The 14,610-nt window shown below is 32.2% G+C and overlaps 1 protein-coding gene across 2 annotated transcripts in view; it reads left to right on the top strand.

Annotated features, from left to right (window-relative positions):
- The window catches only part of ANKH (ANKH inorganic pyrophosphate transport regulator), a 148,379-nt gene that overhangs the window by 78,472 nt on the left and 55,297 nt on the right, over positions 1-14,610 (top strand). For both annotated transcript variants that reach the window (XM_031946137.1, XM_031946138.1), the window contains exons 4-5: positions 6,975-7,093; positions 10,157-10,240. In XM_031946137.1, the coding sequence (XP_031801997.1) occupies positions 6,975-7,093; positions 10,157-10,240 (203 nt within the window). The remainder of the gene's footprint in view (positions 1-6,974; positions 7,094-10,156; positions 10,241-14,610) is intronic.

The raw sequence follows: 14,610 nt of genomic DNA, 5'->3' as shown, positions 1-14,610 counted from the left end.
AAATCTTCCAAATTATAGTCATAATATTACATATGCTGATTAAGTACATGACAGAGATAAATCCATAAAAACACTAAACCATAATTAAAAGGCAACAAGTATTTACCTACTTGTTTTTATTATTTAAGTGCCTACTAAATGTCAGACACCATGCTGAATCCATTACTACCACACACTTCTGGAGTGGTCCCTAAACACATCATCTTACCAATCAATGTCCTTGATAGCTCTCTAACTATGAGCTACAGAACAGTTTCTGATCTATATTAATAGATAAAATATCTTCATCCAGAGTCCTCAATACAGATGAAACTACAGATCTAGACCAAATAATAATAATAATAATAATAATAATAATAATAAATTTATATAGCTATAATACATCCATTTGCCAGGATATCTAGAGCATCTTAATTATAATTGGTAACAGTGATTTGAAGTCACACCAAAGTATAAATGACTTCTTTTCCCCAACCCTAACATTCCTTCTTATTCTTCTTACCATCTTTACCTATTTTCTAATCATTCCCTGATATTCTCTTTTCCTCTTTCATCCTCCTAAAACTACATTAAGAGCTTTCTGATAAACCTCTTAAAAACAATGGAAGATAATTAACCAGACCTTCTTTGTATTCAGGAAACCTTTGGAACTGGGCATTATTAGTGCCCCCAACTAGCAGATTTGCCTACCCCTATATACTTGGGACAGATAAGTGGAATAGTGAATAGAGCACTGGGATTCATATTCGTGAGTTCAAATCTGGCTTCAGACACTTGCTGGGCAAGTCACTGAAGCCTGAAAATGGAAAACTACTTTAGTGTCTATCTCTTTAGTATCTTTGCCAAGAAAACCCTAAATGAGGTCATGAAGACATGACTGAGACAAATGAACAGCAACAAATATATTGGGAAGTAAAAGAGAAAAGAGCTGACGCTTGAAAGTACTCCCCTTCATTTTATACTTTCCAGAATATCTATCTTTCACCAGTTGGTTTGAGGAATGGTGATTAAAAACATAATTTTATTTGAATTTAAAGAATATAAACTCTGATTTTGCTGCTTGTTACCTATATGATCTTGTACAAATGATTTCCTTTCTGGGCATCTTTTTTTGTGAAGTAGAGATTAGATGATCTACCAAGTTCTCTTATCACCTCTGAATTCTGGAGTCATAAGAACATAAAGTTTATTTGATTGGATTGTATTCAAGTGCTTACAATTTATATCTGTCAATACAAGAACAATTGCATATAACACCGTGTCAGTTGGAAGTGCTATTTGTTCCCATTACATATCCTCTTGAGTCTTCATAGTGTTCACATAACACGGTTGTTTGCTTACAACTTGACAGAGGATTAGAAGGAATATTGATAGGAAAGCATATGGTTTGTCTGGTTATTCTTGCTTTTGGTTAGGTGTGCTGAGGGGAAAGATAGAAGTTTTGTACCAGTTAAGCAGTACCAGTTGAGTCTCATTTCTCAGGACTAGTAAAAATATAGAATGTAAGCTTCTTGTGAGCAGAGACTATTTCTAGATGTCTGTAGGCCCTAGTTCAGTGCTTTGTATGCAGTAAACATCAGTAAAAGATGAATTGATTATCCAGGAACCTGATGTTTACCTGTACAAGACAAGGCTGTCAAGTCCTAAAATGCTTTTTGGATCATGTTGGGGGAAATGAAAGAACCAATTAGTAAGAGAGACAGGCAGACAAAGTCCCAGAGTTATTTTCAAAGACCTTATTAGCATTCCACTAACATCCCTGGAGATTTTAAAACCTAAGAAAAAGCCCAGGAGCCTTGCTGACTAAAGCTGTTTTTTTTTTTTTTAATCTAACTTATAAAGGAAGGTGATGCTGGCTTCTTGAAGACTATAGCAAACCAGAAAGGACTTGTAAGAATGTAGCCCATGGGTTGGGTGAACTCAGAAAGGTTTATTGATAGTTTGGTTGCCACAGGGTGGGAAATTTGTAGTTTCATCCATTTTCTGAGTTTCTAATAAGTTAGAGAGAGGCAGTGATCTATAGTAACCTATCCAAAAATGCTAAATGCTAGAGATGCAAAAAAAAAAGGTCCTGCCCTCAAGGAGATGGCGTGTGTGTGTGTGTGTGTGTGTGTGTATTTTATATATGTGTGTGTATTTTATATATGGATATATCTATATACAATGGATATGTGTGTATATATTTATATACAGTGTGTGTATATGTATATACAGTGTATGTGCATATATAGTATGTGCATATTACGTCTATATCTATATATAGCATGTGTGTATGCATATATTTATATTCAGTGTGTGTATGTATATATGTATATGTGTATGTGTATATAGATATGTGTATATCTATATACAGTTTATGTGTATATATATAATGTGTGTGTGTATATATATATATACAGTATATGTCTGTATGTGTATATATTTATTTAGAGTATACATGGATATGTATATATCTATATACAGCATATGTGTATATGTATATATCTATATACTACGTGTGTATGTGTGTATATTTGTATAATGTGTGTATATACTTATATACAATATATGTGTGTATATATATATATAGCTCTATATATAGTATATGTGTTATGTATATATATACAGTGTGTATATATACACATATATACATTTACAGTATATGTATATATATATCTACAGTATATATATGTGTGTGCATATATATAGTATATGTGTTTATGTATATATTTGTATATAGTGTGTGCATATAGTATGTATACGTGCATATATATGTATAATATGTATATATGTACAGTATGAATGCGTATGTGTGTATATATATAACATATGTGTATATTTATCTATATAATATATACACACATATATACATAGTATGTATGTATATCCATATAGCCTTAGTGTATGGATATGTATGTACAGTATGTGTGTACATATCTTATACAGCCTATGTGTATATATATCTATATACAGTGTGTGTGTGTGTGTGTGTGTGTGTGTGTATTATATATGGTTTTTGTTTGTTTGTTTGTTTTTTGCTAAGGCAGTTGGGGTTAAGTGACTTGCCCAGGGTCACACAGCCAGGAAGTGTTAAGTTTGAGATTCAAAACTCTATCATATGCTTTATCCGCTGCGCCACCTAGCTGCCCCATATATGTTCATTTATATAATTTACATGAAATATGTTCTACTAAATACTGTAAGCAATCTGCCCTTATTTAGATTAGTAGTCTAGATATAGGTGCCATTACCCTTGTTTAATGTGTTATATATATAAATGATATCAATGACAGAAACTTCCTAATCTAGTATTTAATTTGATGGAAGAAATTCAGTCCATCTTTGCTTTTTTAAATGCGATTATTCTGTAGTATGAGATTTAACCCCCTTTCTTGCTTTGAGAAACTATATTGTGAAACATTATGTGAAAAAATATCAGTGTTCAAATAGTAATCAATTCATGCTGGCTATCCATTTCCAGCTATTTGCTTTTATACTGTAACAGTTTTTACTCATTGCTTATAAAACAAATACCAAAACCATTTACAGGACTAATTGCACAATTTGGCACAATTTAATCTAACTGGGTAAGGAAACTGAATTTAAAAGCTTCTAGATGATTCCTAAGATGGGAATTAAAGAATAAATTTAGCACCTGTGTAAAATATTACTTCACTTATTTCGTAATTGGCTAACCAGCACATTGCATAAAGATAATGCCCTGTTTTTATAGTACAAATAAAAATATTTTTCTGGAAGATTTTAAGGTTTTTTTTGCTGCAATTATATGATATAACCTTCTATGATATCTGAGGAGTGTCTGAATGAAATTGCTCCTGGTGAAATAATTGTACATCTGAAAAGTATTATCAATAAAAATTAAATTTTACCTATAACAAAGACCTGCTTAATATTATATAGAAACTTATGGTTTTTTTTTCTTCTTTGTTTTTTACACATTGTAAGGCCATAAATGTCAGCCAATACTGGCTTCAATTGGACATTTGTGGTTTTCTCTTATAGTTATATTACAAGGAGCAGCTAGGTGGCTCAGTGGATAGAGCACCAGCCCTGCAGTCAGGAGGATCTGAGTTCAAAAATGTGGCCTCAGAAACTTAACACTTCATATCTGTGTGACCCTGTGTGGGGTTAAGTGGCAAGTCACTTAACCCCAATTGTCTCACCAAAAAAAAAAAGAATAAATAAATGAATGAATGAATGAATAAAAGTTATATTACAACTCCCAAATATTTGATCTCAGACCTTTATCTATATTATTAACATTGTTCTCTACATCTTCCTAAGAATTTTGATCATACCCAATTAATCCAAGATCATTTTTTACATTCCTATTCTTATCTCTGGCACTAGCTGTATGACCATGGATGAATACTAAAATACTAAATACATCAAGGTGTTAAATACTAAATAATTAAATGTTTTTTCTTCATCAATCAAAGGTCTTCTGTTTTAAAAAGCCATTTTTTAGCTTAGTCGTTCTAGAACTGTTATATAACATTTAGTGAGGGCTTCCTTATATTCTCTTGACCTCTTGGCTTTATCTCCACACTAATCTAAGATATACTAGTCATTTGTCAAAGTCCTTGGGACAGAGACTTTTTTTTAAATTTTCACCTCCAATTCTTTGCAAACTTCCTTGTATTTTTTTGAATTGTTGAAGTATTAATTGAGTTGATTGGCTTGAATTATGTCCGTCATAGAAATGGCATCATATGACACAGTAGAAAAACTTGGCTTTATCCCTTCATGGACTCAGCTTTAGAAGGGCTAGATAACATTGATTTTATTTTGTTTCTTTAAAAATACTTAAATTTTAGCTCCAGTTTCTATAAGTCCCATGTTCTTTCATTGTGCTGTTTTAAAATACATCCTGGCAGGCTAAGCATTTGCATAGTGTAACACACAGATGAATTATGGTGTGTGCACATGTCCCATTTCACAAGTAAAAAACCAGCCCATTCAGTGTGAGGAGCTGTCAACTCTGCTGCAAGTATGGTGTCAGTGATTTTTTTTAAAGAAATACATTAGCAATACATATGTGAAATCATCACCATTTATCTTGCCCAGACATAGAAAGGAAAATTATGGAAGAGCTATAAGAGCTTTGTTGTTTGACTAGATAGTGATTGAAAACTTTGTTCTGAGTTAGACAAATAAAGAACAAGATTAGTTAACATGTTAGACTAACATTATTTTCTTGCTTGCCTAAAGTCAAAGCTAACAATCCTAATGGGTTCAAATGACCTTAAAGTTCTCTTCCTATTAAGGATCCTATTAAGATCATAAATTTAAGATAGAAAAGTATCTTAGAAGTCTAGTCTAACTTCATTCCCACTTTATAGGTGTGGAAAACACAGACCTGGAGCACTAAGCAGAGTCAGGAAGATGAGTTCAGTCTTGGATATTTACTAGTTTTGTGATCGTTGGCAAATCATTTATTTTCTGGTCTGCCTCAGTTTACTCCTGCATAAAATGGAAAAGATAATATCATGAGGATAAAATGAGGTAGTATTTATAAAGTGCTTCACCAATCTTGAAGCATCATATAAACGCTAGTAATTGTTGTGTTACTAGTACATGGTTATACATATAACAGCTGATACAACCAGGATTAGAAGTAAAATCCTCCAGGTTTCGAAGCCATCACTGATCTATTTGAGAAGTTCACTTATATTCAATCAAGTTTATCTGCAAATAGGCTAATTGTGGACCATGTCATGGAACCAGTTTAAATTTGTTTTCTAAAACCTTATTCAACTTTCATTAAAAACTTTTAATTTCTAAGATATACAGATTCAGGAAGTAGTTGCTGAAGAATAGTTTTACTAAGAAAGGATTGTAGATAAGTTATTACTAAGGTAGCCTAGCTGAGAACTTGTTAAATAAGCTTTATATACAGATTAGTTTTAACAATTTACACCTTGCTAATTTCTCACACTAGAAATAAGTAATGGGTGGGAAGAAACCAAAAAAAAAATCACAAAATAGTGTTATGCAACATTTGTTTCTCTGTTTTTGCTACTTTGGTCTCTCTTAAGATGACTATTTGCAAGACACCTAAAGGACTCAATGGATAAGCACTGGGCCTGGGAAAGATCTGAGTTCAAATATGTCCTATCTGTGTGAACCTAGGCAAGTCACTTAACCCCTGTTTGCCTTAGTTCTTAATAAGGACACAATAGAGAAGGAAATTGCAAACCTGTTCCAATATTTTGGCCCAGAAAACCTCAGGGACAAGTCCATGGGATAACATAAAGTCAGATATAACTGAATGACAAGGAAGATGCTATTTTCAGGAGCAGTATAAATGTGAATCAATCAGAAGGTTTAAACAAAAGTACCTTCATTTTATTTTTTTCTACTGTAATATTGTTAGAATGTTTACATCATTATATTAGGCAGTGCTAACCTGTTAGAAAATTATCGCATCTTAGAAATAAAGGAATCCTAAGAGCTCCTTTACTTTTTTGAGCAGAACTTACCTAAACTTGTCCACAAAAAAATAAAGATATAAGTAGGTAGGTAGGTAGGTAAGTAGAGAGATGGAGAAAGAGGGAGGGAACAAAGAAAGGAGGAAAGAGAGAAGGAAATAGGGAAGGAGGGAAAGAAGGAAAATGTATGAAGGCAGACTAATCTATACCATGAAAAAGAAATTGTGATATAGAAAAGAACATTTATATTTCTCTGAAAGTTGCCTGTATCTACAAATCTAGTTAGTGAGAGGAGTAGTCAGTAAAGTACTCATGTTGTAGTCAGGAAGACTTCAGTTTGAGTCCCACTTCCTAAACTTGCTAATTGTATGCCCCTCAGCAACTCAAAGGCTCTCTGTAAACAAGGGTAATATTAGCACCTATCTCATGGAGTTTTTATGAGGGTGAGGGGGACATGTGTGAAACATTTTGCGAGCCTTAAAGCTCTTCAAAATTGTGAACTGCTCCAGGCATTAATAATAACTTTGTCTTATATTCTTGCAGCTTACAGTGACTTAGGCTACTACATTATTAATAAACTGCACCATGTGGATGAATCAGTGGGAAATAAAACTCGAAGAGCTTTTCTTTATCTTGCTGCCTTCCCTTTTATGGATGCCATGGTGAGTGAAAAAAACATTTCACTTTTAACCAAGCTTTCATAATCCTTCATTTTATGCTTTGCAACTCATATGTTAGTAAAAGAATTTAAAAAAAAATTTTTTTTCTAGTTCTGAGCATATGTGCAAGCAGCCAGAAAGAGCTATTCAAATATTCTTAGGTTCAGAAGATCAGAGAGGAATCTTCTAATGTGATTAAACATATATAGCATTATTTTAGCTTAGGAAATCATTTGCAGTTAAGGCGAACTGGTGAAGATGCTATTGCTTCAGTAATTAGCTTTACTATATTTAGTTCAGTACTCATCATCTTGACAGCCCAAGCTTTCCATGTCATCATACAGGCAAGTGTTCCCATGAAATTTTATACTTAGACTTATAGATTATACATAGATAGACACAAAATATTACAGATGGCACAGAATCATGAGAAAAGAAAAGCCACTGAAAATTATTTCTAGTACTAAAATATAAACCCTTCTTTTAGGTTGCAACTTATTTCATAGCAGTCTTAGAGATAATTTTTAAAAATCACAAAGTCTGAGTCTAAAAAAATTTGTACTAACCCCCATGATATTCACCCTGTCATCTTAAAATTCTTATTATTATGAATTGGTTATAAATATTTATCACTTGAAAAGGTCTGTTATTAGAGACCTTTTTACATTTCAGAAAATTCTTTAATTTGAGGTCAAGCAGAGTATCTCTGGTCTACATCATTATATCTAAATATTTCTGCTTCTTGGGCACATTTATTTCAGTTGTATATAACCTTTAAGGCTTTTCAATGGAAGATAAAACCTCTGCTATAAGAATTACTGCATATAAATGTATGTTTTTATGTGAATTTTCAAATGCATCCATTTCAATACTTGATGTATTTTTATCAAACATTGAACTGAATTCACAGAGCTGAGTTCTCCCGAGCATCTAAATTTATTTAGTGCGAAAACACTTCAGAGCACTGAAATACCTACCACCACTAACATTCATTAAGTGTATCCTTTTGTGGCCTTCAAAGAGTTAACATCTTTCATTGGTAGCACTGGGGGGAAAGAGTAATAAAATTCTAATGAATATCATCAAATCCACATTTGAAATGAAGGCTTCTTACTCATAAATGAAATGCAGTACAGCTATCCAATGAATTCAAACCTATTGGGATGATTTGTTCACAAAAGTACATTTGAAAATCTTAATTATCCATCCTTCCGATTCTCTCTGCCTTTTTTTCTCAGCCATAAGAGTATTTCTAAGGAAAAGTACATAACAACAAAACCATAATCATATGGTATCTTTTCTATCTTTACATACACATGCTCAGGAGAATATAACACAGCTGAGCAAAGCTGTTATTAATAGTATCTTTAAAAAAAACCTATAAAAAATGCAGTGAACTTGTTCCCCCATGACTCTGATATATTTGTTGAGGAGACAATATTTGAAAAACCACAAAATTTATTAATCATACTGATAGCTTTTAAGCCACCAGACAGACCACAAGATGCTATTCATAGATATGGATACTGTGAGCATTTCTTTTAACATTTGTAACTTTACAACCTGTATGTTCCAAGATAGGGCTAAAGAAAAACAAAATGACTAGAATAAACAATTATACACAAACCCAGGAAATGGGTATCAAATATGTAATAATTTTCAACTTGCTTAGCTGTGAAGATCTTCTATCTCTTAAGTATAGGTTCAACCCCCCAGCCACTAAGTCTAAAGAGAGTCCAGTACTACAGAGAACTGAAGCCCTTCACCAACTTTCATACGTAAAGTTTTGGTTTTATATAGTACCTCAGTCCTACTTTCCCTTGAAGATGCTGGCAGTCAGATGTAGTCAGGCTGTGCCCAAACTTGTAGCCAAGAGACTAGAAGACTCCCCACTAATCAGTAAATAAGAATGTACAAGAATTGTAATTATAATGAACTAAATTAAAGAGTCTTGATTATAGCATAGTTTCATATAAAATTTAAATTCTTCCTCTTAATATTCTCTTATATAAGAAAATCAGGCTCGTTATAAGTCACTCTTGCTTAGGAATAGCTATCATAATTCTTTTCTTCGTAAGCATTTTCCCATAAAAATGCTTAATATTTCAGAGTAAGCAATTGCATTATTGGATTAAATAAGTAACATTGGTTGCTGGGTCCTTATGAGTCATTTAGCCAGGAAAGACCATCGCCCAGCATACTCACCAAAGCATAAAAAGCCAGAAATTCTGCATTGCCCTAGCAGCTTCAATGCTGATTCATTGGCCATCTGTTCACTAAGAAACTGAAGGTGTCAGTCACCTAGTTAATTCTTCTTAAAATATGCTTTCACTTGGAATACATAAGTAATTGAGGTAGAAATATGATATTAATTTCATTGAGTTTATAAGCTCTTCAAGGAAGGAAAAATCTGCCTTTTCTACTTCATTTGTATTCTCCCCCAGTCCTTTCTACTCATACACATTCACATGTTGAGCAACTACTTGTGTCCTAGATATAAATGTCTTTCAGCAGCTGTCTCAGTTCTTCAACTTTTAGTACTTTTGTATACTGAAGATCTGGCCATTGTATAAGGCTTGATAAATTCTCTAACCATGACACCTAAATACTACCTATTGTATTAAAATGATAATTTGATAAGTAAGAATATTTGTAAACCATAAATTAAATATAAAAGTAACAATATAGATTCATGTTTCCAGGAAGTAGGAGGAATATAGAAATAGAATATAGGATAGAGTGCTAAATTTAGCCTTAGGAAAACCTGGACTCAAATTATTCATTTGACACTAACTATATGACTATGTGTGACTTAACCTCTCTGTTTCCAAGATAACTTCCTGATAGATATCTCCCAAACCAGAGATAAGTTAAATTGATAAAAGAAATTCCCATACCAGAATTCCCTATCCTGATGAAATAAATCACCAATCATTCACATAGTCACAGATTCTGAAGAAATAGAAAATGATTTTAAAAAACAACCCATAATTAAATAAACATGAAGATGTCTTTTCAATTAGATATGTTCACTTATGTTTTGTTTTGTTTTTTCCTTTGTGACAGGCATGGACCCATGCTGGCATTCTCTTGAAACATAAATACAGTTTTCTGGTGGGATGTGCCTCAATTTCAGATGTCATAGCTCAGGTAAGAAAGTCATCAATCTGTTCCACTCTTTATATTTACCTTATTTGATGTGATTAAAGGAACATTCCTAATGAAGGCCATGTCTGATGTTCCAGAATAGCCACAATTCTGAATATGTTCCATATTTCCTCATATAGGTATATGATGAAAGTATTCTTAATCATGGGCTAAATCATCTGAGATTTGAAGCAGCTGAAATTTAAGAATTTTATTTTTAAAGATGTGACTGTAATATGAAGTCTTACTATAAAATAATGTGGTTGATCCCATAAATCCCATACATCAATTTGATTTATTTAGTTTCAACTGCAAGCATCTTCCATGAGTAAAAGTTAAAAAGCATGTATTTGGCTTGAGTTCTTACCAAATCTTAATTGTGTAGATCTTCTACACAATGAAAAATAGGCCTAATCTTTTAAAAGAGTGGATTTGTTACAGAATAGTGGGGAAAAAAAACAACCCTTATTTCTCCAAATCTTAATACATGTTTATGAAAGAAAGGGTAATTTTAGTGAATGAAATTAGGAAACAACTTTTATTTGCCCTTATGTGATCTTGAAAATTGATCAGGCCACCTTGAAAAAATTAAAAACTTGCAGACTCCCATAACTAGCTCTGAAAACATCTACACAAAAAATCTGAAGTTTGGCACAGTGCCCCCTTCACCCTGAGAGCAGAGCCTAACTTGAACATCAAGCTAAAAGTCTAGTGATAGGCTCAAAAAACAAACACAAATATCCTGACCATATAAAGTTACTATGGTGACAGGAAAGCTCAAAACAAAATTTAGAAGACAACAACGTGAAACTGCATATACAAAGTCTCAAAGAAAAATGGGCATTAATTTCATGACCAAAAGAATTCCTCAAAAAGGATTTTTAAAAATCAGTTAAGAGAAGTCAAGTAAAAATTGGGGAAAACGAGAGTGATACCAGAAAATTATGAAAAAAAGACATCAATAGCTTGGTAAAGAAGGCACAAAAATTACTGAAGAAAATAGCTCCTTAAAAACAGAATAGGCCAAATGGTAAAAGAAGCACAAAAATACACAGAAGAGAAGAACTTCATAAAAAGCAGAACTGGCTCCATGGAAAAAGATGTACAAAAATTCACTGATAAGAATTTCTTCAAAGCAGAATTGGCCAAAAGCTCATTGAAGAAAATAATTCCTTAAAAATTGAACAAGGGGAAGCTAATAACTCCATGAGACATCAAGAAACAATAAAAATCAAAAGAAGAAAAAAATAGAAGAAAATATGAACTACCCAGTGACCTAGAAGTAGATCAAGAAGAGATAATTTAAGAATTATTGGACTGCTTGAAAGCCATGATCAAAAAATAGCCTGGGTGTCTTATTTCAAGAAATTATCAAGGAAAATCATCCTGATAGTTTAGAATCAGAGGATAAAATAGTAATTAACTAAATCTATAGATCACCTCCTAAAAGAGATCCCAAAATGAAATAAAGACTCCCAGGATTATTATAGCCAAATTCCAGTTTAAGACAGGGACAAAATACTGCAAGCAGCCAGAAAGAAACTTTTCAACTATCATGGCGCTACAATCAGAATAACATAAGATTATCAGCTTCTACACTAAATCAGTGTTTGGAATATGCTATTTTGGTAGGCAACGGAGCTAGGATTACAACCAAGAATCACCTACCTACCAAAACTGATAATCTTTCAAGGATGAAAATGGATATTCAAGAAAATAGAAAACTATTCCTGATGAAAAACTAGATATGAATAGAAAATTTTACTTTCAAATAAAATGCTCAAGAGAAACATAAAAAGGCAAACAAGAAATGGAAATCATAAAGGATCCAATAAAGTTACCTTAAGATTAAATAAGGTTACATTCTTACATGGGAAGATAATGTTTATAACTTGTGGTATATGATTGTGATGGGATTCTATTGTTCTATAAGAAATGATAAGTAGGATGCTTTCAGAAAAACCTAGATTGATTTAGATGAACTGAATCAAAGTGAAGTGAGCAGAACCAGGAAAACATTATACACAGTTTAAAGGCAATATATGTACAATGATGAACTATGAATGACTATTCTCAGTAGAGACAGTTCCAAAGGACTTATGATGAAAGATGCTGTCCATATTCAGAGAAAGAACTGATAGAGTTTGAAGACAGATTAAGGCATACTTTTTTAAAACTTTCTTTGTCTTGTGTTATTATTTTTGTCTTTGATTTGTCCCCCCCCCAACAATATGACTAATGTGATGGCACATGTATAACCTGTCTCAAATTGCCTGTCTTCTCAATGGAAGGGAGGATAGAATTAAGAACTCAAAATTTTTTTAAAATTAATGTCAAAAATTGTTTTTACATGTAACTGGGGAAAACAACATATATATATATATATATATATATATATATATATATATATATATATACACACACACACACATACAAATATATGTGTATATATTTAATAATTACCTTCGTTTTAAGGTAATACTGTTTTTCCTCTACTTTTCTTTTTCTGCTTTTCTTCATCTTCTCTCCCATAATCATAAAATCTCCAGATCCAGGTTGTCAGCACAATATCATAACAGATACATTCATGACAGAAAATCAGAGAGATCATTAACTGCCTTAATTATTTTCTTCCCAAAAGTTGTAATGAGTTGACTGTCGGTGATATTTATTTATTGGAAAAAATGGATTAATTGGCATATTCAAGCTCTTAAGACTCAGTGAGTTTTTTTTTGACGCTTCTAGCTTTCCTCAATATGTACTCTAGTGTTTCATCCCTTCAACAAGATCATCTATTGTTGAGTATTTATTTCTTCCTTAAAAATTCAGAGTTAGCATTCTGCATGAACTATGTAAATTCTATAAGACACTACTTTCAAGTTACTGATCCTGACACCTTTTCCATATGCTTAAATAATAGATGATGTATTTGTTTTTATTGTTCTCTACTCTTACTTATTAGCTAAAAAATTTTTTCCCCTTAGTCTTCCCTGTTTTTTAAATCTTGCATTACAAGCCTCATCTAAACTGTCTTGACTAATCTTATGACAGCTTTATTTGAAGCAAATAATTTACATTCTTAATAAATTGACATTAAAACTCAGAGAGCACTTAGAGATTTATTTTGAAAGCCAAAAAGAAATTAAATCTGCATATGCTAAATATAGTTCACATTCCAAATAAAGAGAAAATATATGGTATTGAAAAATATCATTATTTTTTCTCCTTAAATTTAAGATCCTGCTCAATGTGGCAAGGACACTAATGGGAATGGTTTGAGTAGATATCAGTAGATATCAGATGTCATTTGCCTTTAGACTTTGTGAATTTAATTTTGTTATTGCTGAGGATTTGAAAAAGACAGTTTATGCTCTGACAATGAAATTCCTCTTAAAATTGATTTTAATATAGCATTTCTATCCATTAGATTATTTTAAGCCTTGTCCTTTGTGTTTATTCAACTTGGTGGAATACAATTTTTTGTTGACCATTAATCCCACTCACTAACACAAGTTCTGTTTTTGTACATGCTCATGTGTGTGCTTACACACACACACACACACACACATACATATACTCTTCTCTTTTATTATACAGTGACATTTTTGCTTTTGTGATGTGCCTGATTTTTAACTGGTCAGGTTAGTATACTACTCACTGTTTAGCTATTTAGGAAGTTCACATTGATGTAAGACTCACTCATGGTTGAATACTATACATATAACATCTAAATAGGTGTTTTAACATCTTTTAAGTTTTTTCAGAACTTTAAAACTTTAGGTCCCCACTTTTTGCTCTCAATCAAGAACTCTCCTGAATCAGCGTAAGAAATCTAATATTTCAGTTAGATAATACTTTACAAAGTTGCTGTTTTTATTATAACATTTATATGTCCTCAGTTGGTCATATATTGACTTTACCCAAGAATTGTAGAAAATGCTTCTTTTTCTTATTTCCCTGTAGTCTAGAATTTTTAGATATCCTATTTCATGCTGGCAAAATGACATCTTTAATTGCTATAGTTTCATTCCTAAAAAGCCCACAATTCACAAGAGTCACACACACAAACAATGAGACTTTGAACATTAAACAGGAGGTAAGAAGCAGGTGTTGTAATTGGGGTTTTGTTCTTAAGTTTTTACAGTGACTTCAGTGAAACCATTGAGCAGGTTTAAAGATTGGATTTTACAAAGAATATAAATTATAACTGGTCATTGAAGCTAATTTGGGAAATAAGGGTAAGATGCATTGTATTAAGTATAGAACAATTATAATATGACAGTTTGCTTTGTTTGATGACCTCTCTCATTTTTTTTTTTGGCCCTAATTCAGCTAAAACTTTGAAGTTTGAAGTACTGCCTACTTTTTTTCTC

Source organism: Sarcophilus harrisii, chromosome 1 (genome assembly GCF_902635505.1).
Source record: "Sarcophilus harrisii chromosome 1, mSarHar1.11, whole genome shotgun sequence".
In the NCBI taxonomy this organism is placed as follows: Eukaryota; Metazoa; Chordata; class Mammalia; order Dasyuromorphia; family Dasyuridae; genus Sarcophilus; species Sarcophilus harrisii.
Note: the sequence above shows the minus strand (reverse complement) of the source record. Positions and strands in the feature narration are given on the sequence as shown.